The following is a 23,980-nucleotide window of genomic DNA, read 5'->3' as shown; positions in this document are numbered from 1 at the left end:
CCTGCCCTCGGATCCAAGGGTGATACTTAAGCTGCCACTGTAAGGGTATGTTCACACTGCGGAATCTCTGCTGGCTGATTTCCGCGAGCGGTGATTCCGCCTGGCGGCCGCTGCCAACGTTACTCCGCTGGGCACTGAGCCGTCACCATTGACGGCTATGCAGTGCTCGCGGAATACGCGCAAAGAATGAACATGTTCTTTCTTTGCGCGGAACAATTTCAGCGGCGGAAATTCAGCAGTGTGAACAAGTCTCGCGGAGACCCATTCACACTACTGTTAAGTTCACACTGCGGAATTCCGTAGTGTGAACGCACCCTTATAGGGAAAGAATTGCTGGCAATGTAATACAGGTACTGTGGGTAGCAATATTATGGACACAATTATTGGCACTGGTGTAGGAGCCCTGTGGATGACACTATTATGGGAGCACTATGACTGGTACTGTTTTGGAGAAATTCGGGCTGGCAATCCTAGGTGAAGGCATTATGGCTGGCACTGTCTTAAAAGGGGTATTCCAGTAAAAAAAAACTTTTTTTTTTCCATATCAACTGGCTCCAGAAAGTTAAACAGATTTGTAAATTACTTTTATTAAAAAAATCTAAATCCTTCCAGTACTTATCAGCTGCTGAAATTGAGTTGTTCTATTTTTCTGTCTGACAACAGTGCTCTCTGCTGACACCTCTGTCTGTCTCAGGAACTGTCCATAGCCGGGGAGGTTTGCTGAAGTTGAACAACTCAACTTCAGCAGCTGATAAGTACTGGAAGGATTAACACTTTTTTTTTTTTTTATAGAAGTAATATACAAATCTGATTATCTGAATCCAGTTGATATGAAAAATAAAAATGTTTTTTTTTACTGGAGTACCCCTTTAAGGGCTTGTCCAATAATCAGACATTTAACTCCTTGTTCCCGGCAGGGCAGTCGGACACAGTGAAGCTGTTAGTGGATTATGGGGCTCGGCCCTGCCTGAGAACAGACATTGGTTGGACGCCGGCTCATTTTGCTGCGGAGTCAGGAAAGCTTAGCGTCCTCCGCACCCTCCACTCCTTGCACGCACCTATCGACGCCACTGACATCTACGGAGACTCACCCAGAAGAATCGCAGAGATTTACGGCCATAAAGACTGCGTCAAGTTTCTGGAGATGTAAGTTTTATCCTACTGAGAATGTAAGAGATAATAAGGGGCCTTTATCACGCCCCCTCCCATAGACTTGCATTGAGGGGGCGGGGCTATGATGTCACAAGCTCCCGACTCCAGCATTTGGAACAGTTTGTCCCAAAGGCTGAGCAGCGGAGTACCCCTTTAAGTCCCTTAGCCCCAACTGCGGGCCTTAACGTGTACATCCAGCGAAGGTCCCAGCTAGAGATGAGCGAACTTACAGTGAATTCGATTCGTCACGAACTTCTCGGCTCGGCAGTCGATGACTTTTCCTGCGTAAATTAGTTCAGCTTTCCGGTGCTCCGGTGGGCTGGAAAAGGTGGATACATTCCTAGGAAAGAGTCTCCTAGGACTGTATCCACCTTTTCCAGCCCACCGGAGCACCGGAAAGCTGAACTAATTTATGCAGGAAAAGTCATCAACTGCCACGCCGAGAAGTTCGTGACGAATCGAATTTACTGTAAGTTCGCTCATCTCTAGTCCCAGCCAGAGGACATCTATTTAAAGTTCTCACAACTTTAAAAATGCGAAAATTCCGAATGAAATTTGCATAGTGCGCATGCGCAATTATATCTTTCGCCTAAAAGAAGGGAGGGATCAGTGTCCAGTCTGGAAGTGCCGATATTCGCATAAATCTTCGCATAAATTTGCATTAAAAAAAGCAAAAAAAATAATATTCGTCATTACGAATATATATCACTATATTCTAAATATTCACGAAATCGCGAATTGACCATATTCACGGAAAAAAATAGCATTTCGAATATTCGCGCTCAACACTACTTCCGAGCCTGAGACTTGTCCAGGGACTATTGTAATTTGGAGACATATTTTTCCGCAACTCCCATGCAAGTCTATGGGATTTCTGGCAAAACAATCTCCAGATTGCAATGGTCTATACTTCAGGCTAATCTTTTAAAGGGGTACTCTGCCGGAAAACATCCAATGGATAGGGGATAAGATGTCTAATCGCGGGAGTCCCGCTGCTGGGAACCCCCGCGATCTCCACTGCGGCACCCCTGTCATCCAGTGAAGTCCGTGCCGGATGAATGGCGACTACAGCCACCACGCCTCTTCCATTCATGTCTATGGGAGGAGGCGTGACGGCTACTACGTAGCCGTCACGCCTCCTCCCATAGCCATGAATGGAGGGGGAGCGTGGTGGCTGTAGCCGCCAGTCATCCGACACGGACACGGCTGCTGCTGGCCCGGAGATCGCAGGGGGTCCCCAGCGGCGGGACCCCCGTGATCAGAAATCTTATCCCCTATCCTTTAGATAGGGGATAAGATGTTTTCCGGCAGAGTACCTCTTTAAAAGATATCTCAAGTCGCCCCTGCTGGTGATATTAAGCTATTACAATTTTCAAACTTGTACATTTTTGGCTGTGCAGCTTCCCAACTGTATATAAGGTGAATACAGATGTAATAGAGTTAACTCTATGTTAAATGTACTGTATAGTTTTGACTGTTTTACTATGTGTTCTCGCATTTCGCAGGGCTGAAGTAGAATGCAGAGATCACCGTCTGGCCGCAGCTCTGGAGGGGAACCCTTTGGATGAGACGGATGAAGATTGGGAGGCCAAGAAGTCAGAGCTTCCGAAATCTAAACTCAACGTTAAGAATAACAATTCAAGGACTTAATAAATAATAATTTCATACACAAAGGAGAAAGTTGTCACATTCAAATGGAAGAGAAGGGTAGAAGTTTGAAAAAAGTCCATGGCGATACGTGTTATCTGTCATTCTCCACCAGGGGGAGCTATCATTACCTAGTCCGAGACCGTGTGTCACTTCTGAATGTAAACAATTAGCTGTAGATATATAGTAGATTAGTCCTTATGTAAGAATAGTGTATATGTGAAGGAATGTCCTTGTAGTCTTTAGCAGCCAGAGATTTTTTTCTATAAATAAAGCCTTATATACAATCCATACATTGTGATACCAGCAAGTAAAATCCCGTCCTGGACCCTGAGTGTCAGCGTGTTACTATCCTGTACCCCAAGTGTCATTATCCTGTACCCCAAGTGTTGTTATCCTGTACCCCAAGTGTTACTATCCTGTACCCCAAGTGTCAGTGTCGTCAGTGTCATTACCCTGTACCCCAAGTGTCATTACCCTGTACCCCAAGTCTCATTACCCTGTAGCCCAAGTCTCATTACCCTGTAGCCCAAGTCTCATTACCCTGTAGCCCAAGTCTCATTATCCTGTAGCCCAAGTCTCATTATCCTGTACCCCAAGTGTCATTATCCTGTACCCCAAGTGTCATTATCCTGTACCCCAAGTGTCAGTGTCATTATCCTGTACCCCAAGTGTCAGTGTCATTATCCTGTACCCCAAGTGTCATTATCCTGTACCCCAAGTGTCGGTGTCATTATCCTTTACCCCAAGTGTCATTGTCATTATCCTTTACCCCAAGTGTCATTATCCTGGACCCCAAGTGTCATTATCCTGTACCCCAAGTGTCATTATCCTGTACCCCGAGTGTCATTATCCTGTACCCCAAGTGTCAGTGTCATCATCCTGGACCCCATGTGTCAGTGTCATCATCCTGGACCCCAAGTGTCATTATCCTGTACCCCAAGTGTCATTATCTTGTGCCCCAAGTGTCAGTGTTTCATAATTCCAAGTGACAGCGTGCCATTATCCAGTACCCCAAGTGCCAGTGTCATTATCCAGTACCCCAAGTGTCAGTGTCATTATCCCGTACCCCAAGTGTCATTACCCTGTACCCCAAGTGTCATTACCCTGTACCCCAAGTGTCATTATCCTGTACCCCCAAGTGCCAGTGTCATTATCCTGTACCCCAAGTGCCAGTGTCATTACCCTGTACCCCAAGTGTCATTACCCTGTACCCCAAGTGTCATTATCATGTACCCCAAGTGTCATTATCCTGTACCCCAAGTGCCAGTGTCATTATCCTGTACCCCAAGTGCCAGTGTCATTATCCTGTACCCCAAGTGCCAGTGTCATTATCCTGTACCCCAAGTGTCATTATCCTGTACCCCAAGTGTCATTATCCTGTACCCCAAGTGCCAGTGTCATTATCCTGTACCCCAAGTGCCAGTGTCATTACCCTGTACCCCAAGTGTCATTACCCTGTACCCCAAGTGTCATTACCCTGTACCCCAAGTGTCATTATCCTGTACCCCAAGTGCCAGTGTCATTATCCTGTACCCCAAGTGCCAGTGTCATTACCCTGTACCCCAAGTGTCATTACCCTGTACCCCAAGTGTCATTATCATGTACCCCAAGTGTCATTATCCTGTACCCCAAGTGCCAGTGTCATTATCCTGTACCCCAAGTGCCAGTGTCATTATCCTGTACCCCAAGTGTCATTACCCTGTACCCCAAGTGTCATTATCCTGTACCCCAAGTGCCAGTGTCATTATCCTGTACCCCAAGTGCCAGTGTCATTACCCTGTACCCCAAGTGTCATTACCCTGTACCCCAAGTGTCATTATCATGTACCCCAAGTGTCATTATCCTGTACCCCAAGTGCCAGTGTCATTATCCTGTACCCCAAGTGCCAGTGTCATTATCCTGTACCCCAAGTGCCAGTGTCATTATCCTGTACCCCAAGTGTCATTATCCTGTACCCCAAGTGTCAGTGTCATTGTCCCGTACCCAAAGTGTCATTAGCCTGTACCCCAAGTGTCATTATCCTGTACCCCAAGTGTCATTATCCTGGACCCCAAGTGTCATTATCCTGTACCCCAAGTGTCAGTGTCATCCTGTACCCCAAATATCAGTATCATTATCATGTACCCAAGTGTCATTATCCTGTACCCCAAATATCAGTGTCATTATCCTGTACCCCAAGTGTCAGCGTGCCATTATTCTGTACCCAAAATGTCATCGTGTCATTATTCTGTACCCCAAGTGTCAGTGTCATTATCCTGTACCCCAAGTGTTAGTGTGTCATCATGTTCCACAAGTGTCAGTGTGTGACATCCTCGGCTGTGACCTGCAGTTGCTTCATATCTCATCTATTATGGGATTCTCAGGGCTTATCTTCTATATGGTACAAAAGTTACATAGTCGCTTCTACTGCATACTATATATTGATTTCCCAGCTGTTTCTCCTCTAGATACTAATATACAGTAGTATGCAAAAGTTTAGGCACCCCTGACTATTTTAATGATTTTCATTTATAAATAATTGGGTGTTTTGATCAGCAATTAAATTTATGAGCTATGAAATATCTGAAAGACACAGTAATATTTCATTAGTGAAATGAGGTTTATGGCCAGAAAATGTGCAACCTGCATCAATACGAAAGTAGACAGGTGCATACATTTGGGCCCCCTTGTCACTCTGTTGATTTGAATACCTGTAACTACGCAGCACTGATTTATTGCAACACACAATTGGTTTGGTGGCTCATTAACCCTTGAACTTCATAGACAGGTGCATCCAATCATGGGAAAAGGGATTTAAAGTGGTCTTCCACTGCTCAAAGTTCAGAACAAAACGTTCCAAATGCTTAGAGCCGGCGTGGGGGAATCGTGACGTCACCAGAAAAACCACCCCCCCCCCCCCACCACACTGGCTCTAAGCATTCGGAACATTTTGTTCCAAACGCTGAGCGGCGGAGTACCCCTTTAAGGTGACCAATTTGAAGTTGTTCTCTTTGATTCTCCTCTGTAGGGGGGGGGGGGGGGGGGGGACATGGGGGCAACTCTCCAATGACAAAGATTAATGAAAACTAAGAGGGAGATTTATCAAAACTTGTCTAGAGGAAAAGCTGCTGAGTTGCCCATAGCAACCAATCAAGCTGCTCAAAGCTGCTGAGTTGCCCATAGCAACCAATGAAGCTGCTCAAAGCTGCTGAGTTGCCCATAGCAACCAAGCTGCTGAGTTGCCCATAGCAACCAATCAAGTCCTGGTTGGACTTGATGGCCTGGTTGGACTTGATGGACGTATGTCTTTTTTCAACCATACTAACTATGTAACCAATCAGATCGCTTCTTTTTTCAACCATACTAACTATGTAACCAATCAGATCGCTTCTTTCATTTTTGAAAAGGCCTCTGAAAAATGAAAGACGTGATCTGATTGGTTGCTATTGGCGACTGGGCAACTTTTCCTCTAGAAAGGTTTAGATATATCTCCCCCTCTAGATTGTTTAACATTACGGTTTAGAGCAGTGGTCTCCAACCTGCGGACCTCCAGATGTTGCAAAACTACAACTCCCAGCATGCCCGGACAGCCGTTGGCTGTCCGGGCATGCTGGGAGTTGTAGTTTTGCAACATCTGGAGGTCCGCAGGTTGGAGACCACTGGTTTAGAGAAAGGCTTCAAAAAGCTAATGCTGAGATTTAAGTTGCTAAGTTGCAACCAAATAGCTTCTTTCATTTTTGAAAAGGCCTGTGAAAAATGAAAGAAGCGATCTGATTGGTTGCTATAAGCAACTCATCAACTTTAGGCCTGTGAAAAAAGAAAGAAGTGATCTGATTGGTTGCTATGGGCAACTCAGCAACTTTAGGCCTGTGAAAAAAGAAAGAAGTGATCTGATTGGTTGCTATGGGCAACTCAGCAACTTTAGGCCTGTGAAAAATGAAAGAAGCGATCTGATTGGTTGCTATAAGCAACTCATCAACTTTAGGCCTGTGAAAAAAGAAAGAAGTGATCTGATTGGTTGCTATGGGCAACTCAGCAACTTTAGGCCTGTGAAAAAAGAAAGAAGTGATCTGATTGGTTGCTATGGGCAACTCAGCAACTTTAGGCCTGTGAAAAATGAAAGAAGCGATCTGATTGGTTGCTATGGGCAACTGCACCGCTTTTTCTGTACACAAATTTGGTAAATCTCCCCCTCATTGTCCACTGTGAGGAATATAGGGGGAGATTTATCAATATGTGTGTGTGCAGCCACTTCACAACCTTTATTTTTTTTGCTTTTTTTTTTTAACACAAAAATACACCATCAAAAAGGACATGTAGGAAAGTGTTCTACCGAGACAGCCGGGGGATACAGGAGCCGTCCCTCAACACTGCTAAACTACAACTACTCCCATCAGTCTGTCCCATGATGGGAGTAGTTGTAGTACCGCAGCGCTGAGGGACGGCATTTGCACATCCCCCGGCTGCGGGACTCTTTTGTGACAGTTAGGACTACTACTCCCATCATGGACAGACTCTGTCCATGATGGGAGTTATAGTCCAGAGGCTGAGGTGCACATCGCAGCAGGTCATTCTCCAGAGACCTGCTGCGATCCGCATTTATTAACTGTAGAAGCCGGCGGCAGATGCAACTCCACTGCACTCCCCGCCGGCTCCAGCTCTCACATTTTATAATCCCTGCCGCCGGGAGACAGGAGCTCTGATTGGTGAATAGCTGTTCACCAATCAGAGCTCCCTTCTCCTGGCGGCAGGGATTATGAATTGAGACAGCGTATACAGGGGCTGGCGGGGAGCGCAGTGTGGCCGCATGTGTAGCTTGGGACGCATTTATTGGTCGGACAAGTTGCTGATCAGTGAAATAGAAAATCTATTGGATAACATCATCTTGCCTGGCAATTTCCTGTGTCATCATGATGGGAGGTTTTATAACCCCCTGCACGGCGTTTTGGAACTCAGTGCCCGTCTGCCTCTTGATAAAGCTACTTCGGTAGTGAAACGTGTAGAGGGGGGGCCGTGTAAAATAGGTTTTAAGTCAAGTGCCAGTGTCCTATTTCTAAAAAAATATGGGTGTTCCTGCAGGCTCCCTGTATTGTTCTGAATGGTGCATACTCTATAGACCGATTGGTCAGGATATTTAATCACAGATAGGACAATATAGCACCTGTATATCTTAATCTAAATTAATGTACGGATTAAAACTAATAAAGATTGCCCTTTTAACAATTATCATTTTGATATATGGGAAAAATCGTTTTTTTTTTTTCGGGTTGCCTGTTGGTAACCTATAAGTAATTGGTCTATTAACCCACCCTCCATATATTGGTCTCACTGGTGTTTGTAGCCCCATGTGCAGCCGGCTTGTACAGTTAATAAATGCGGATCACAGCGGGTCTCTGGAGAATGACCTGCTGCGATCTGCCCCTCAGCCACTGGACTATAGCTCCCATCATCGACAGAGTATGCCCCATGATGGGAGTAGGTGTAGTAGCACAGCGCTGAGGGATGGCACTTGCACATCTCCCGGCTGTGGGACTCTTTTAGAACTACTACTCCCATCATGGACAGACTCTGTATTCCCCGCTTGGAGCCGGCAGGAGCGCAGTAGAGCCGCATGTGCTGCCAGCTTGTTATCTTAATAAATGCGGATCACAGCGGGTCTCAGCAGAATGACCTGTTGCTATCTGCCCCCCAGTCCCTGGACTATAACTCCAATGGACGGAGTCTGTCCATAATGGGAGTAGTAGTCCTAACTGTCCAAAAAGAGTCCAGTAGCTGGGGGATGTGCAAGTGCCTTCCCTCAGTGCTGCGGTACTACAACTACTCCCATCATGGGACAGACTCTGTCCCATGATGGAAGTAGTAGAGTAGTCCAAGAGCAGAGGGACAGACCTTTACTGCTCCGCCCCCAAGGATGATGTCATTAGGGGGTGGAGCTACACTGTCCAGGCCTGAAGCCAGGGTGGTAAGTATGTCTCTGTTTTCATTATGAGTTTTGCATAATGGGAAAAGAGCCTTTCTGGTAGTCTGCTCCCAAACAGGGAGACTCCAGCTGTTGCTTAACTACAGCTCCCCTGGGCCTAGGCGGTAACAGGCTGGCGTTCTTTAGGCTGGGGAGGGCCAGTAACAATGGTCCTCGCCCACCCTGGTGACGTCAGGCTGTTGCTGCTTGGTTGGTATCTGGCTGATACTGAAAATAGGGGGAACCCTATGCGTTTAAAAATATATATTTTTTTTTTATAAATAAGTAAAAAAACGCATAGTGTTCCCCATATTTTCAGTCTCAGCCACATACCAACCAAACAGCAACAGCCTGACGTTACCAGGGTGGGCGAGGACCATTGTTACTGGCCCTCCCCAGCCTAAATAACGCCAGCCTGTTACCACCTAGGACCAGGAGCGCCATTTTTGACGCTCCGGGCCTGTTGGTACCTGTGGCGGTGGGTACTGGGGAAATAATTGGAGGTTAGCGCAAGCTGTTTTTGGGGCTAACGCTAAGCCCCAGGTTAATAATGGATTCTGTCTACAAGACGACTTCCACTATCAAGCCTAAAAATTCAATTAAAAAAAACACAACACATTGAAAACATTTTTTTATTTAAAGGGGTACTCCGGTGGAAAACTTTTTTTAATTAAATCAACTGGTGCCAGAAAGTTAAACAGATTTGTAAATTACTTCTATTAAAAAAAATATTTGTCCTTCCAGTACTTATTAGCAGCTGTATGCTACAGAGGAAATTCTGGACAGTTCCTGACACGGACAGAGGTGTCAGCAGAGAGCACTGTGGTCAGACAGAAAGGAAATTCAAGAACTTCTTCTGTAGTATACAGCAGCTGATAAGTACTGGAAAGATTAAGATTTTTATATAGAAGTAATTATATACAGTACATACCAAAAGTTTGGACACACCTTCTTATTCAAAGTTTTCTTTATTTTCATGACTATGAAAATTGTAGATTCACACAGAAGGCATCAAAACTATGAATTAACACATGTGGAATTATATACATAACAAAAAAGTGTGAAACAACTGAAAATATATAATATTCTAGGTTCTTCCAAGTAGCCACCTTTTGCTTTGATTACTGCTTTGCACACTCTTGGCATTCTCTTGTTGAGCTTCAATGGGTAGTCACCTGAAATGGTTTTCACTTCACAGGTGTGCTGGTGTGGAGGAGGAGGTGTGATGGTGTGGAGGAGGAGGTGTGATGGTGTGTGTGGGGGGGGGGGCTTTGCTGGTGACACTGTTGGGGATTTATTCAAAATTGAAGGCATACTGAACCAGCATGGCTACCACAGCATCTTGCAGCGGCTGCTATTCCATCCGGTTTGCGTTTAGTTGGACCATCATTTATTTTTCAACAGGACAATGACCCCAAACACCTCCAGGCTGTGTAAGGGCTATTTGACCAAGAAGGAGAGTGATGGGGTGCTGCGCCAGATGACCTGGCCTCCAGTCTCCGGACCTGAACCCAGTCGAGATGGTTTGGGGTGAGCTGGACCGCAGAGTGAAGGCAAAAAGGGCCAACAAGTGCTAAGCATCATGGGAACTCCTTCAAGACTGTTGGAAGACCATTTCAGGTGACTACAGCTCATCAAGAGAATGCCAAGAGTGTGCAAAGCAGTAATCAAAGCAAAAGGTGCCTAGAACCTAGAATATGACAGATTTTCACCCTTTTTTTGTTATGTTTATAATTCCACATGTGTTAATTCATAGTTTTGATGCCTTCAGTGTGAATCTACAATTTTTATGAAAATAAAGAAAACTCTGTATGAGAAGGTGTGTCCAAACTTTTGGTCTGTACTGTATATATGTTATTTTTTTTCTCAAGTGCAACTCAATCAGCTCGATCTTAACCCCTTAAGGACTCAGCCCATTTTGGCCTTAAGGACTCAGACAATTTAATTTTTGCGTTTTCATTTTTTCCTCCTCGCCTTCTAAAAATCATAACTCTTTTATATTTTCATCCACAGACTAGTATGAGGGCTTGTTTTTTGCGCGACCAGTTGTCCTTTGTAATGACATCACTCATTATATCATAAAATGTATGGCGCAACCAAAAAACACTATTTTTGTGGGGAAATTAAAATGAAAAACACAATTTTGCTAATTTTGGAAGGTTTCGTTTTCACGCGGTACAATTTATGGTAAAAATGACGTGTGTTCTTTATTCTGAGGGTCAATACGATTAAAATGATACCCATTATTACATACTTTTCTATTATTGTTGCGCTTAAAAAAAATCACAAACTTTTTAACCAAATTAGTACGTTTATAATCCCTTTATTTTGATGACCTCTAATTTTTTTATTTTTCCGTATAAGCGGCGGTATGGGGGCTCATTTTTTGCGCCATGATCTGTACTTTTTTTGATACCACATTTGCATATAAAAAACTTTTAATACATTTTTTATAATTTTTTTTTTTATAAAATTTTTTTTTTCATTCACGCCGTTAACCGTACGGGATCATTAACATTTTATTTTAATAGTTCGGACACTTACGCACGCGGCGATACCAAATATGTCTATTAAAAAAATTTACGCTTTTTGGGGGTAAAATAGGAAAAAACGGACGTTTTACTTTTTTATTGGGGGAAGGGATTTTTCACTTTTTTTTTACTTTTACTTTTACATTTTTTTACATTTTTTTTTACACTTGAATAGTCCCCATAGGGGACTATTCATAGCAATACCATGATTGCTAATACTGATCTGTTCTATGCATAGGACATAGAACAGATCAGTGTTATCGGTCATCTCCTGCTCTGGTCTGCTAGATATCAGACCAGAGCAGGAGACGCCGGGAGCCGGACGGAGGAAGGAGAGGGGACCTCCGTGCGGCGTTCTGAATGATCGGATCACCGCAGCAGCGCTGCGGGCGATCCGATCATTCATTCAAATCGCGCACTGCCGCAGATGCCGGGATCTGTATTGATCCCGGCACCTGAGGGATTAATGGCGGACGCCCGCGAGATCGCGGGCGTCGGCCATTGCCGGCTTGTCCCTGGCTGCGATCAGCAGCCGGGATCAGCCGCGCATGACACGGGCATCGCTCCGATGCCCGCGGTTATGCACAGGACGTAAATGTACGTCCTGGTGCGTTAAGTACCACCGCACCAGGACGTACATTTACGTCCTGCGTCCTTAAGGGGTTAAAGGGGTACTCCGGTGAAAACCTTTTTTCTTTTAAATCAACTGGTGGCAGAAAGTGAAACGTATTTGTAAATTACTTCTATTACAAAATCTAAATCCTTCCTGTACTTATTAGTTGCTGAATACTACAGAGGAACTTCTTTTCATTTTGGAATGCTCTCTGATGACATCACGACCACAGTTCTCTCTGCTGACATTATAATAATAATAACGCTTTATTTATTGTTGTCCTTAGTGGGATTTGAACCCAAGTCCCCAGCACTGCAGGGCAGCAGTGCTTACCACCATGCTGTCCTTAGCATACGTCTGCTATGCACGGTTGCTAAAATGGACAGAGATGTCAGCAGAGAGCACTGTGTTTGTGATGTCATCAGTGTTCCAAAAAGAAAGAAATTTCCTCTGTAGCATTCAGCAGCTAATAAGTACTGGAAGGATTAAGATTTTTTAATAGAAGTAATTTACAAATATGTTTAACTTTCTGCCACCAGTTGATTTAAAAGAAAAAAGGTTTTCACCGGAGTACCCCTTTAACCCCTTAAGGACCAGGCCATTTTATACCTTAAGGACCGGAGCGTTTTTTGCAATTCTGACCACTGTCACTTTAAACATTAATAACTCTGGAATACTTTTAGTTATCATTCTGATTCCGAGATTGTTTTTTCGTGACATATTCTACTTTAACTTAGTGGTAAAATTTTATGGTAACTTGCATCCTTTCTTGGTGAAAAATCCCAAAATTTGATGAAAAAAATGAAAATTTTGCATTTTTCTAACTTTGAAGCTCTCTGCTTGTAAGGAAAATGGATATTCAAAATATATTTTTTTTGGGTTCACATATACAATATGTCTACTTTATGTTTGCATCATAAAATTTATGAGTTTTTACTTTTGGAAGACACCAGAGGGCTTCAAAGTTCAGTAGCAATTTTGAAATTTTTCAAAAAATTTTCAAACTCACTATTTTTCAGGGACCAGTTCAGTTTTGAAGTGGATTTGAAGGGTCTTCATATTAGAAATACCCCACAAATGACCCCATTATAAAAACTACACCCCCTAAAGTATTCAAAATGACATTCAGTAAGTGTATTAACCCTTTAGGTGTTTCACAGGAATAGCAGCAAAGTGAAGGAGAAAATTCAAAATCTTCATTTTTTACACTCGCATGTTCTTGTAGACCCAATTTTTGAATTTTTGCAAGGGATAAAAAGGAGAAAATTTTTACTTGTATTTGAAACCCAATTTCTCTCGAGTAAGCACATACCTCATATGTCTATGTTAATTGTTCGGCGGGCGCAGTAGAGGGCTCAGAAGGGAAGGAGCGACAAATGGTTTTTGGGGGGCATGCCGCATTTAGGAAGCCCCTATGGTGCCAGGACAGCAAAAAAAAAACACATGGCATACCATTTTGGAAACTAGACCCCTCAGGGAACGTAACAAGGGGTAAAGTGAACCTTAATACCCCACAGGTGATTCACGACTTTTGCATATGTAAAAAAAATATATATTTTTTTTACCTAAAATGCTTGGTTTCCCAAAAGTTTTACATTTTTAAAAAGGGTAAAAGCAGAAAATACCCCCCAAAATTTGAAGCCCAATTTCTCCCGATACAGAAAACACCTCGCATGGGGGTGAAAAGTGCTCTGCTGGTGCACTACAGGTCTCAGAAGAGAAGGAGTCACATTTGGCTTTTTGAAAGCAAATTTTGCTCTGGGGGCATGCCGCATTTAGGAAGCCCCTATGGTGCCAGAACAGCAAAAAAAACCCACATGGCATACCATTTTGGAAACTAGTCCCCTCGGGGAACGTAACAAGGGGTAACGTGAACCTTAATGCCCTACAGGTGTTTCACGACTTTTACATATGTAAAAAAAAAAATATTATTTTTTACCTAAAATGCTTGTTTTCCCAAAATGTTTACATTTTTAAAAAGGGTAATAGCGGAAAATACCCCCCAAAATTTGAAGCCCAATTTCTCCCGATTCAGAAAACACCCCATATGGGGGTGAAAAGTGCTCTGCTGGCGCACTACAGGTCTCAGAAGAGAAGGAGTAACATTTGGCTTTTTGAAAGCAAATTTTGCTCTGGGGGCATGCCGCATTTAGGAAGCCCCTATGGTGCCAGAACAGCAAAAAAAAAACACATGGCATACCATTTTGGAAACTAGACCCCTCGGGGAACGTAACAAGGGGTAATGTGAACCTTAATACCCTACAGGTGTTTCACGACTTTTGCATATGTAAAAAAATATATATTTTTTTTACCTAAAATGCTTGGTTTCCCAAAATTTTTACAATTTTAAAAAGGGTAATAGCAGAAAATACCCCCCAAAATTTGAAGCCCAATTTCTCCCGATTCAGAAAACACCCCATATGGGTGTGAAAAGTGCTCTGCTGGCGCACTACAGGTCTCAGAAGAGAAGGAGTCACATTTGGCTTTTTGAAAGCGAATTTTGCTCTGGGGGCATGCTGCATTTAGGAAGCCCCTATGGTGCCAGGACAGCAAAAAAAAACACATGGCATACCATTTTGGAAACTAGACCCCTCGGGGAACGTAACAAGGGGTAATTTGAACCTTAATACCCTACAGGTGTTTCACGACTTTTGCATATGTAAAAAAAAATATATTTTTTTTACCTAAAATGCTTGTTTTCCCAAAAATTTTACATTTTTTAAAAGGGTAATAGCAGAAAATACCCCCCAAAATTTGAAGCCCAATTTCTCCCGAGTACGGCGATACCCCATATGTGGCCCTAAACTGTTGCCTTGAAATACGACAGGGCTCCAAAGTGAGAGCGCCATGCGCATTTGAGGCCTAAATTAGGGACTTGCATAGGGGTGGACATAGGGGTATTCTACGCCAGTGATTCCCAAACAGGGTGCCTCCAGCTGTTGTAAAACTCCCAGCATGCCTGGACAGTCAACGGCTATCTGGCAATACTGGGAGTAGTTGTTTTTGCAACAGCTGGAGGCTCCGTTTTGGAAACAGTTGCGTACCAGACGTTTTTCATTTTTATTGGGGAGGGGGGTTGTATAGGGGTATGTGTATATGTAGTGTTTTTTACTTTTTATTTTATTGTGTGTTAGTGTAGTGTAGTGTTTTTAGGGTACAGTCACACGGGCGGGGGGTTCACAGTAGTTTCTCGCTGGCAGTTTGAGCTGCGGCAGAAATTTTGCCGCACCTCAAACTTGCAGCCGGATACTAACTGTAATCCTCCGCCCATGTGAGTGTACCCTGTACGTTCATATTGGGGGGGGAACATCCAGCTGTTGCAAAACTACAACTCCCAGCATGTACGGTCTATCAGTGCATGCTGGGAGTTGTAGTTTTGCAACAGCTGGAGGCACACTGGTTGTGAAACACCGAGTTTGGTAACAAACTCAGTGTTTTGCAACCAGTGTGCCTTCAGCTGTTGCAAAAGCTACAACCCCCAGCATGTACGGACAGCGGAAGGGCATGCTGGGTGTTGTAGTTATGCAACAGCTGGAGGCATACTACTTTGGCTGGGGATGCTGGGGATTGTAGTTATGCAACAGCTGGAGACACACTGGTTTACTACTTAACTCAGTGTGCCTTCAGCTGTTGCAAAACTACAACTCTCAGCAGTCACCGACAGCCAACGGGCATGCTGGGAGTTGTAGTTATGCAACCACCAGATGCACCACTACAACTCCCAGCATGCACTTTAGCTGATTGTGCAAGCTGGGAGTTGTAGTTACACAACAGCTGAAGGTACACTTTTCCATAGAAAGAATGTGCCTCCAGCTGTTGCAAAACTACAAGTCCCAGCATGCCCATAAGGGCATGCTGGGAGTTGTGGTGGTCTGCCTCCTGCTGTTGCATAACTACAGCTCCCAGCATGCCCTTGTTGCATGCTGGGAGCTGTTGCTAAGCAACAGCAGGAGGCTGTCACTCACCTCCAACGATCCTCGCCGCACAGGTCAGTCCCTCGTCGTCTCCGCCGCCGCCGCTGCTCCTGGGGCCCCGATCCCAACAGGGGCGCCGGGGATCGGGGTCCCCAGCACCCGGGGTGCACGTCCCGCACCCGCTCACGTCCTCCGGAAGAGGGGCGGAGCGAGTTGCGGGAGTGACACCCGCAGCAGGCGCCCTGATTGGTCGGCCGGTAATCCGGCCGACGAATCAGGGCGATCGTGAGGTGGCACCAGTGCCACCTCACCCCTGCTGGCTCTGGCTGATCGGGGCCGTCTCTGACGGCCCCGATCAGCCAATAATTCCGGGTCACCGGGTCACTGGAGACCCGATTGACCCGGAATCCGCCGCAGATCGCTGGACTGAATTGTCCAGCGATCTGCGGCCATCGCCGACATGGGGGGGTCATAATGACCCCCCTGGGCGATATGCCCCGATGCCTGCTGAACGATTTCAGCAGGCATCGGGGACCGGCTCCGCTCCAGATGGTTGCGGGGGGCCGGTAAAACACATGACGTTCTCATACGTCATGTGTCCTTAAGGACTCGGAAATGGAGACGTATGAGAACGTCATGTGTCCTTAAGGGGTTAATAAGCCATAATGTGCTGATCACATAATACAATTATATTATAATCTGTCTTGTAGTACGTTACAAAGGGTGCTGTATATATGTTTTTTTCCCCTTTTTTTCTCACTCCCCCTCCTCTGGTGCTCCCATATACCCCGGCTGACCTGCAGACTGTGGATCATAGTACAGAAAGCACAATAAACCTTAATAATTAAGCCTTTCTGACATTACACACATACCAGCACTGTATTTTGCACACGGCGACCTCTCTGGTTACCTCGGGATATCAATAGCTTTACTGTTTATATAACTAAAATCGCAAAATGTAACATTCCTCCTAAATGCTTTATCAAGGAATTTTTATGGGGTAACAGGTCCCCATTTACGACTCTCATTAGTGTCTCTCTGTCTTTCTGAAAGGGGTCTGCAAAAGGTGGAGCTCCAGCTGTTGTAAAACTACAATTCCCAGCATGCCCGGACAGCCATTGGCTGTCCGGGCATGCTGGGAGTTGTAGTTTTGCAACAGCTGGAGCTCCACCGTTTGGAGGCCACTAGCCTTTTGTCTGTTTATTTTGCTTATATAGGGCAGCAAAGGCTCTTTTTAGATTTAAGGTTCTTGTGTATGCCTTGTGCTTACCTGTTTTAGCTGATGTGGCAGGCATCGTTTTTTTTTTTTGCCATCTCCTCTGCCATTGACTTCAATGAAATTTCCGCTGTCCTGTTCACACAGCGTAAATTCCGCTAGCGGAATTCCGACGCTGAATCCCGTTCCGCTTGAAGAAAGAGCATGTTCATTCTTCAAGCGGAATCGGCTAGCAGAATTCAATTGAAGTCAATGGGGAAAAAAATTTACGCCCGAGATCGTATTCGCGCGGAATGCGCACAGAAAAATGTAGAAGAGACAGCCCATGGAAAAAGGATGACACCCATTCTCCACCCCACACTCCACCCTTTTTTTTTTACTCGTCAGCCACATCAACTTGTAATTTGCTTGTAGATTTTTTTCGGGACATTTTGGGGAACATTTTGGCCACGATATACCCAGATCCCATAGAAAAAGCAGCTTCACTGATACAGATAGACCTGGAGGGGAGGTATATAACTACTATATATCCTGATCCCATAGAGATAACAGCAGTATACAGATAGAGCTGGAGGGGAGGTGTATAACTACTATATATCCTGATCCCATAGAGATAACAGCAGTATACAGATAGAGCTGGAGGGGAGGTGCATAACTACTATATATCCTGATCCCATAGAGATAGAAGCAGTATACAGATAGATTTGGAGAGGAGGCCTATAACTACTATATATCCTGATCACATAGAGATAGCAGCAGTATACAGATAGAGCTGGAGGGGAAGTGTATAACTACTATATATCCTGATCCCAGAGAGATCGCAGCAGTATACAGATAGAACTGGAGAGGAGGTGTATAACTACTATATATCCTGATCCCAGAGAGATAGCAGCAGTATATAGATAGAACTGGAGGGGAGGTGTATAACTACTATATATCCTGATCCCAGAGAGATAGCAGCAGTATACAGATAGAGCTGGAGGGGAAGTGTATAACTACTATGTATCCTGATCCCATAGAGATAGCAGCAGCATACAGATAGAGCTGGAGGGGAGGTGTATACAGTGGGGATCAAAAGTTTGGGCACCCCAGGTAAAAATGTGTATTAATGTGCATAAAGAAGCCAAGGAAAGATGGAAAAATCTCCAAAAGGCATCAAATTACAGATTAGACATTCTTATAATATGTCAACAAAAGTTAGATTTTATTTCCATCATTTACACTTTCAAAATAACAGAAAACGAAAAAAATGGCGTCTGCAAAAGTTTTAAATGCCCAGACTCATCTGACCTTGCCCCAACAATCAGCACCATGGGTTCTTCTAAGCAGTTGTCTAGAAATCTGAAACTGAAAATAGTTGACGCTCACAAAGCTGGAGAAGGCTATAAGAAGATAGCAAAACGTTCTCAGATGTCAATATCCTCTGTTCGGAATGTAATTAAGAAATGGCAGTCATCAGGAACAGTGGAAGTTAAAGCGAAATCTGGAAAAATATCAGACAGAACAGCTCGCAGTATTGTGAGGAAAACAATTCAAAACCCCCGTTTGACTGCGCAATCGCTCCAGAAAGATCTGGCAGGCACTGGAGTTGTGGTACACTATTCCACTATAAAGAGATACTTGTACAAATATGGTCTTCATGGAAGAGTCATCAGAAGAAAACCTCTTCTACGTCCTCACCACAAAAATCAGCTTTTGAACTTTGCAAATGAATATATAGACAAGCCTGATGCATTTTGGAAAGAAGTTCTGTGGACCGATGAGGTTAAAATTTAACTTTTTGGACGGAATGAGCAAAGGTACGTTTGGAGAAGAAGGGGAACAGAATTTTATGAAAAGAACCTCTGTCCAACTGTTAAGCATGGGGGTGGATCAATCATGCTTTGGGGTTATATTGCAGCCAGTGGCACAGGGAACATCTCACGAGTAGAAAGAAAGATGGATTCAATAAAATTTCTGCAAATTTTGGATGCTAACTTGATGCCATCTGTGAAAAAGCTGAAGTTAAAGAGAGGATGGCTTCTACAAATGGATAATGATCGTAAACACACCTCGAAATCCACGGGGGATTACATCAAGAGGCGTAAACTGAAGGTTTTGCTATGGTCTTCACAATCTCCTGACCTCAACATAATTGAAAATCTATGGATAGACCTTAAAAGAGCAGTGCGTGACAGACAGCCCAGGAATCTCAAAGAACTGGAAGACTTTTGTAAGGAAGAATGGGCAAAGATACCTCAAACAAGAATTGAAAGACTCTTGGCTGGCTACAAAAAAGCGTTAACAAGCTGTGATACTTAACAAAGGGGGCAGTACAAGATATTAACTCTGCAGGGTGCCCAAACTTTTGCAGACACCATTTTTTTGTTTTGTTATTTTGAAAGTGTAAATGATGGAAATAAAATCTAACTTTTGTTGACATATTATAAGAATGTCTCACCTGTAATTTTATGCCTTTTGGAGATTTTTCCATCTTTCCTTGGCTTCTTTATGCACATGAATACAAATTTTTACCTGGGGTGCCCAAACTTTTGATCCCCACTGTATCTCGGGGTGATAGTTTTATTTAAATACAATTTTGTGATACCGAAATAACCCTTGGTAAAGGTGACCATACCCATGGATGCTTAGGTCAGCCTAGTGCGCACCTGCAGCTTATGTCCCGTGAGAACAAAGGTTTAAGAATACCCAATCGTTCTTTCCCTTAAGGTCATCTGTCGACGCACCCACATACTCATAATTGGCATGTGTGCCCCCCCCATAACACAGTTGGCATCTTGGCACTGCTGCTTTAAGCCACTATAGTAATGTGAGGAGCAATAAAGCCTATATGGACACTGATGACAGGTAGATTGCGGTTATTACAGAGGATAGCTGAGTGTTACTGATTACTGATTATCTGCCATATAAAGATAAAGAAAACTTCTGCTATAACATCCGTGATAATAGTAAAACTGGTTAACCTGAACTTGACCAATTGTGCAAAGTTCAAGCGCCCCATATAAGTTTGAGCAGAGGGGACGTTGTCGGCGAGCATTCTCCTCTCAGCCGTCATGGTGTCCAGGGCTCCTCTTGGGCTCCTCTGCCTCTTGGCCGTCATCCTCCAATCCAACGCCTTCGCTGTAAGTAAATTCAGGATGGAGTTCAGAGCAATATCAATTAGATTTAGGAAGAAGCTAATTAGGAGTACAACAAGTCTCAGCTTGCACTGTGACCTTAAAGGGGTACTCCGCTGGAAAAGTTTTTTTTTTTTTGTATAAATCAACTGGTGCCAGAAAGTGAAACAAATTTGTAAATGACTTCTATTTGAAAATTGTTATCCTTCCAGTACTTATCAGCTGCTGTATGCTTCACGGGAAGTTCTTTTCTTTTTGAATTTCCTTTCTGTCTGACCACAGTGCTCTCTGCTGACACCTCTGTCCATTTTAGGAACTGTCCAGAGTAGGACCAAATCCCCATAGCAAAAACTATCCTGCTCTGGACAGTTCCTGACATGGACAGAGGTGTCAGCAGAGAGCACTGTGTTCAGACAGAAAGGAAATTCAAAAAGAAAAGAACGTCCTATGGAGCATACAACAGCTAAGTACTGTAAGGATTAAGATTTTTAAATAGAAATCATTTACAAATCTGTTTAACTTTCTGGCACCAATTGATTAAAAAAAAAAAAAAAGATTTTCCAGTGAAGTACCCCTTTAAGACTTTTAGAGGCTTATGACGCTTGGTTGTGGTATCTACACATGAAACAACAGTTGAAGTGTTGCAGTAGGTAACTGAGATATTTTTACCAAGTACATTGTTTTTTTTTTTTATCTTTTTTTATTTATTTTATTATTTACATTTTCAGATTCACCCTCAACAAGAAAATGCGGGTAAGAGAAAACGGCATAATATTTCTAGTGTTTCTTCATACGCACCTACTTCTGTTTTTATAAAATAGACCACTGTTTCCCAAACAGTGTGCCTCCAGCTGTTGCAAAACTACAATTCCCAGCATGCCCGGACAGCCGTGGGCTGTCCGGGCATGCTGGGAGTTGTAGTTTTGCAACATCTGGAGGCACACTAGTTGGGAGGATTCTAAGTTAACAGAGGTGATCAGCCAACAGCAGCACTACAGATTAGTTTATTCCAACCCCAGCCGTTTAACCCTTCAGATGCTATGGTCAATAGCAACCACAGCATCTGAGAGGTTAAGTGGAGGGACTGTCACTCGGATCGGTGCCCTTGCAAAATTGATAGGATGTCTGGCAGCTCCTGTCATGTCTACATAACGGAATTTACGAGCGGAATCCGGCGGAAATATTCCACTCAGAAATCCCATTGTTTTTTAATAGGATTCTGCTGCACCGTGCACACTGTGGAACACGGTGGTGGAAAAATCTGCCGCGAAAATTCAGAATCAGACATGTTATTTCTTTTGTTGGAATCTGTTAGGAAATGCATTACCATCTACGGACACCAGTGAGGCTAGTGTGATGACCTAGGAGTAAAAGAGTGTAGTCAAAGAAACCCGGGTCAGGCAGAACTTATATGGTACCATGGAGAGCACAGGTCAGGCAGAACTTATATGGTACCATGGAGAACACAGATCAGGCAGAACTTATTTGGTACCATGGAGAACACAGATCAGGCAGAACTTATTTGGTACCATGGAGAACACAGGTCAGGCAGAACTTATATGGTACCATGGAGAACATGGGTCAGGCAGAACTTATATGGTACCATGGAGAACACAGATCAGGCAGAACTTATATGGTACCATGGAGAACACAGGTCAGGCAGAACTTATATGGTACCATGGAGAACACAGGTCAGGCAGAACTTATATGGTACCATGGAGAACACGGGTCAGGCAGAACTTATATGGTACCATGGAGAACACAGATCAGGCAGAACTTATATGGTACCATGCAGAACACAGGTCAGGCAGAACTTATATGGTACCATGGAGAGCACAGGTCAGGCAGAACTTATATGGTACCATGGAGAACACAGGTCAGGCAGAACATATATGGTACCGTGGATAACACAGGTCAGGCAGAACTTATATGGTACCATAGAGAACACAGGTCAGGCAGAACTTATATGGTACCATGGATAACACAGGTCAGGCAGAACTTATATGGTACCATGGAGAGCACAGGTCAGGCAGAACTTATATGGTACCATGGAGAGCACAGGTCAGTCAGAACTTATATGGTACCATGGAGAACACAGGTCAGGCAGAACTTATAAGGTACCATGGAGAACACAGGTCAGGCAGAACTTATATGGTACCATGGAGAGCACAGGTCAGGCAGAACTTATATGGTACCATGGAGAACACAGGTCGAACAGAACTTATATGGTACCATGGAGAACACAGGTCAGGCAGAACTTATAAGGTACCATGGAGAACACAGGTCAGGCAGAACTTATATGGTACCATGGAGAACACAAGTCAGGCAGAACTTATATGGTACCATGGAGAACACAGGTGAAGCAGAACTTATATGGTACCATGGAGAACACAGGTCAGGAAGAACTTATAAGGTACCATGGAGAGCACAGGTTGGACAGAACTTATATGGTACCATGGAGAACACAGGTCAGGCAGAACTTATATGATACCATGGAGAACACAGGTCAGGCAGAACTTATATGGTACCATGGAGAGCACAGGTCAGGCAGAACTTATATGATACCATGGAGAATACAGGTCAGGCAGAACTTATATGGTACCATGGAGAACACAGGTCAGGCAGAACTTATATGATACCATGGAGAACACAGGTCAGGCAGAACTTATATGGTACCATGGAGAACACAGGTCAGGCAGAACTTATATGGTACCATGGAGAGCACAGGTCAGGCAGAACTTATATGGTACCATGGAGAACACAGGTCAGGCAGAACATATATGGTACCATGGAGAGCACAGGTCAGACAGAACTTATATGGTACCATGGAGAGCACAGGTCAGGCAGAACTTATATGGTACCATGGAGAACACAGGTCAGGCAGAACTTATATGGTACCATGGAGAACACAGGTCAGGCAGAACTTATATGGTACCATGGAGAACACTGGTCAGACAGAACTTATATGGTACCATGGAGAACACAGGTCAGGCAGAACTTATATGGTACCATGGAGAACACAGGTCAGGAAGAACTTATATGGTACCATGGAGAGCACAGGTCAGGCAGAACTTATATGGTACCATGGAGAACACAGGTCAGGCAGAACATATATGGTACCATGGAGAGCACAGGTCAGACAGAACTTATATGGTACCATGGAGAGCACAGGTCAGGCAGAACTTATATGGTACCATGGAGAACACAGGTCAGGCAGAACTTATATGGTACCATGGAGAACACAGGTCAGGCAGAACTTATATGGTACCATGGAGAACACTGGTCAGGCAGAACTTATATGGTACCATGGAGAACACAGGTCAGGCAGAACTTATATGGTACCATGGAGAACACAGGTCAGGCAGAACTTATATGGTACCATGGAGAACACTGGTCAGACAGAACTTATATGGTACCATGGAGAACACAGGTCAGGCAGAACTTATATGGTACCATGGAGAACACAGGTCAGGCAGAACTTATATGGTACCATGGAAAAACCAAAGAGTAGTCAGGTAAACTGAGTCACAATAAGTCAAGCTGGAGAATGAGCTGGAGAATGAGCTGGAGAAAACCATGCACTTCTCTCTCTGGATGGTTGAAACAGACTCGTCAAAACTTTTATACGTTTCTATTGGTTGGTGTTTTTGTGCAGAGACCTCCACAATCGCTAGACATAGCTGAGAGAAGCGCGTGGTAGTACTGGCTCAGTCCTGAGTCTGACTGATAGCAGGAGTTGGGCTCCATAGACTTATAATAGAGTCCATCTTCTGCAATCAGTTAAATTGAATGCCAAGCCCAGGAGTGAAGTGCTTCTCCCAGCTTTATCTAGAGGTTGAGACCCCCCTGC

General features: G+C 44.1%; 2 protein-coding genes across 10 annotated transcripts in view; both read left to right on the top strand.

The window, feature by feature from the left end:
* Nucleotides 1–3,132, top strand: part of ANKRD66 (ankyrin repeat domain 66) — a 55,332-nt gene extending 52,200 nt beyond the window's left edge. For 6 of the 8 annotated variants that reach the window (XM_056563891.1, XM_056563890.1, XM_056563894.1 and 3 more), the window contains 2 exons: nucleotides 918–1,146; nucleotides 2,658–3,132. In XM_056563891.1, coding sequence (XP_056419866.1) covers nucleotides 918–1,146; nucleotides 2,658–2,802 — 374 coding nt within the window. In that variant the 3' untranslated portion in view covers nucleotides 2,803–3,132. The remainder of the gene's footprint in view (nucleotides 1–917; nucleotides 1,147–2,657) is intronic. The other 2 variants (XM_056563896.1, XM_056563895.1) reach the window with 2 other exon arrangements.
* A 3,111-nt stretch (nucleotides 3,133–6,243) lies between these two features.
* MEP1A (meprin A subunit alpha) overlaps nucleotides 6,244–23,980 on the top strand; it is a 44,910-nt gene continuing 27,173 nt past the window's right edge. Inside the window, exons 1-2 of one of the 2 annotated variants that reach the window (XM_056563016.1) lie at nucleotides 6,244–6,258; nucleotides 20,859–20,883. The gene's annotated coding sequence lies outside the window, so the exon portion shown is untranslated. Of the gene's footprint in view, nucleotides 6,259–8,721; nucleotides 8,744–20,858; nucleotides 20,884–23,980 lie in introns of those variants that run through there. The other variant, XM_056563014.1, reaches the window with a different exon arrangement.

The sequence above is a fragment of the Hyla sarda genome, chromosome 3 (assembly GCF_029499605.1).
Source record: "Hyla sarda isolate aHylSar1 chromosome 3, aHylSar1.hap1, whole genome shotgun sequence".
Taxonomy (NCBI): Eukaryota; Metazoa; Chordata; class Amphibia; order Anura; family Hylidae; genus Hyla; species Hyla sarda.
This window is presented reverse-complemented; position numbering and strand designations above follow the sequence as displayed.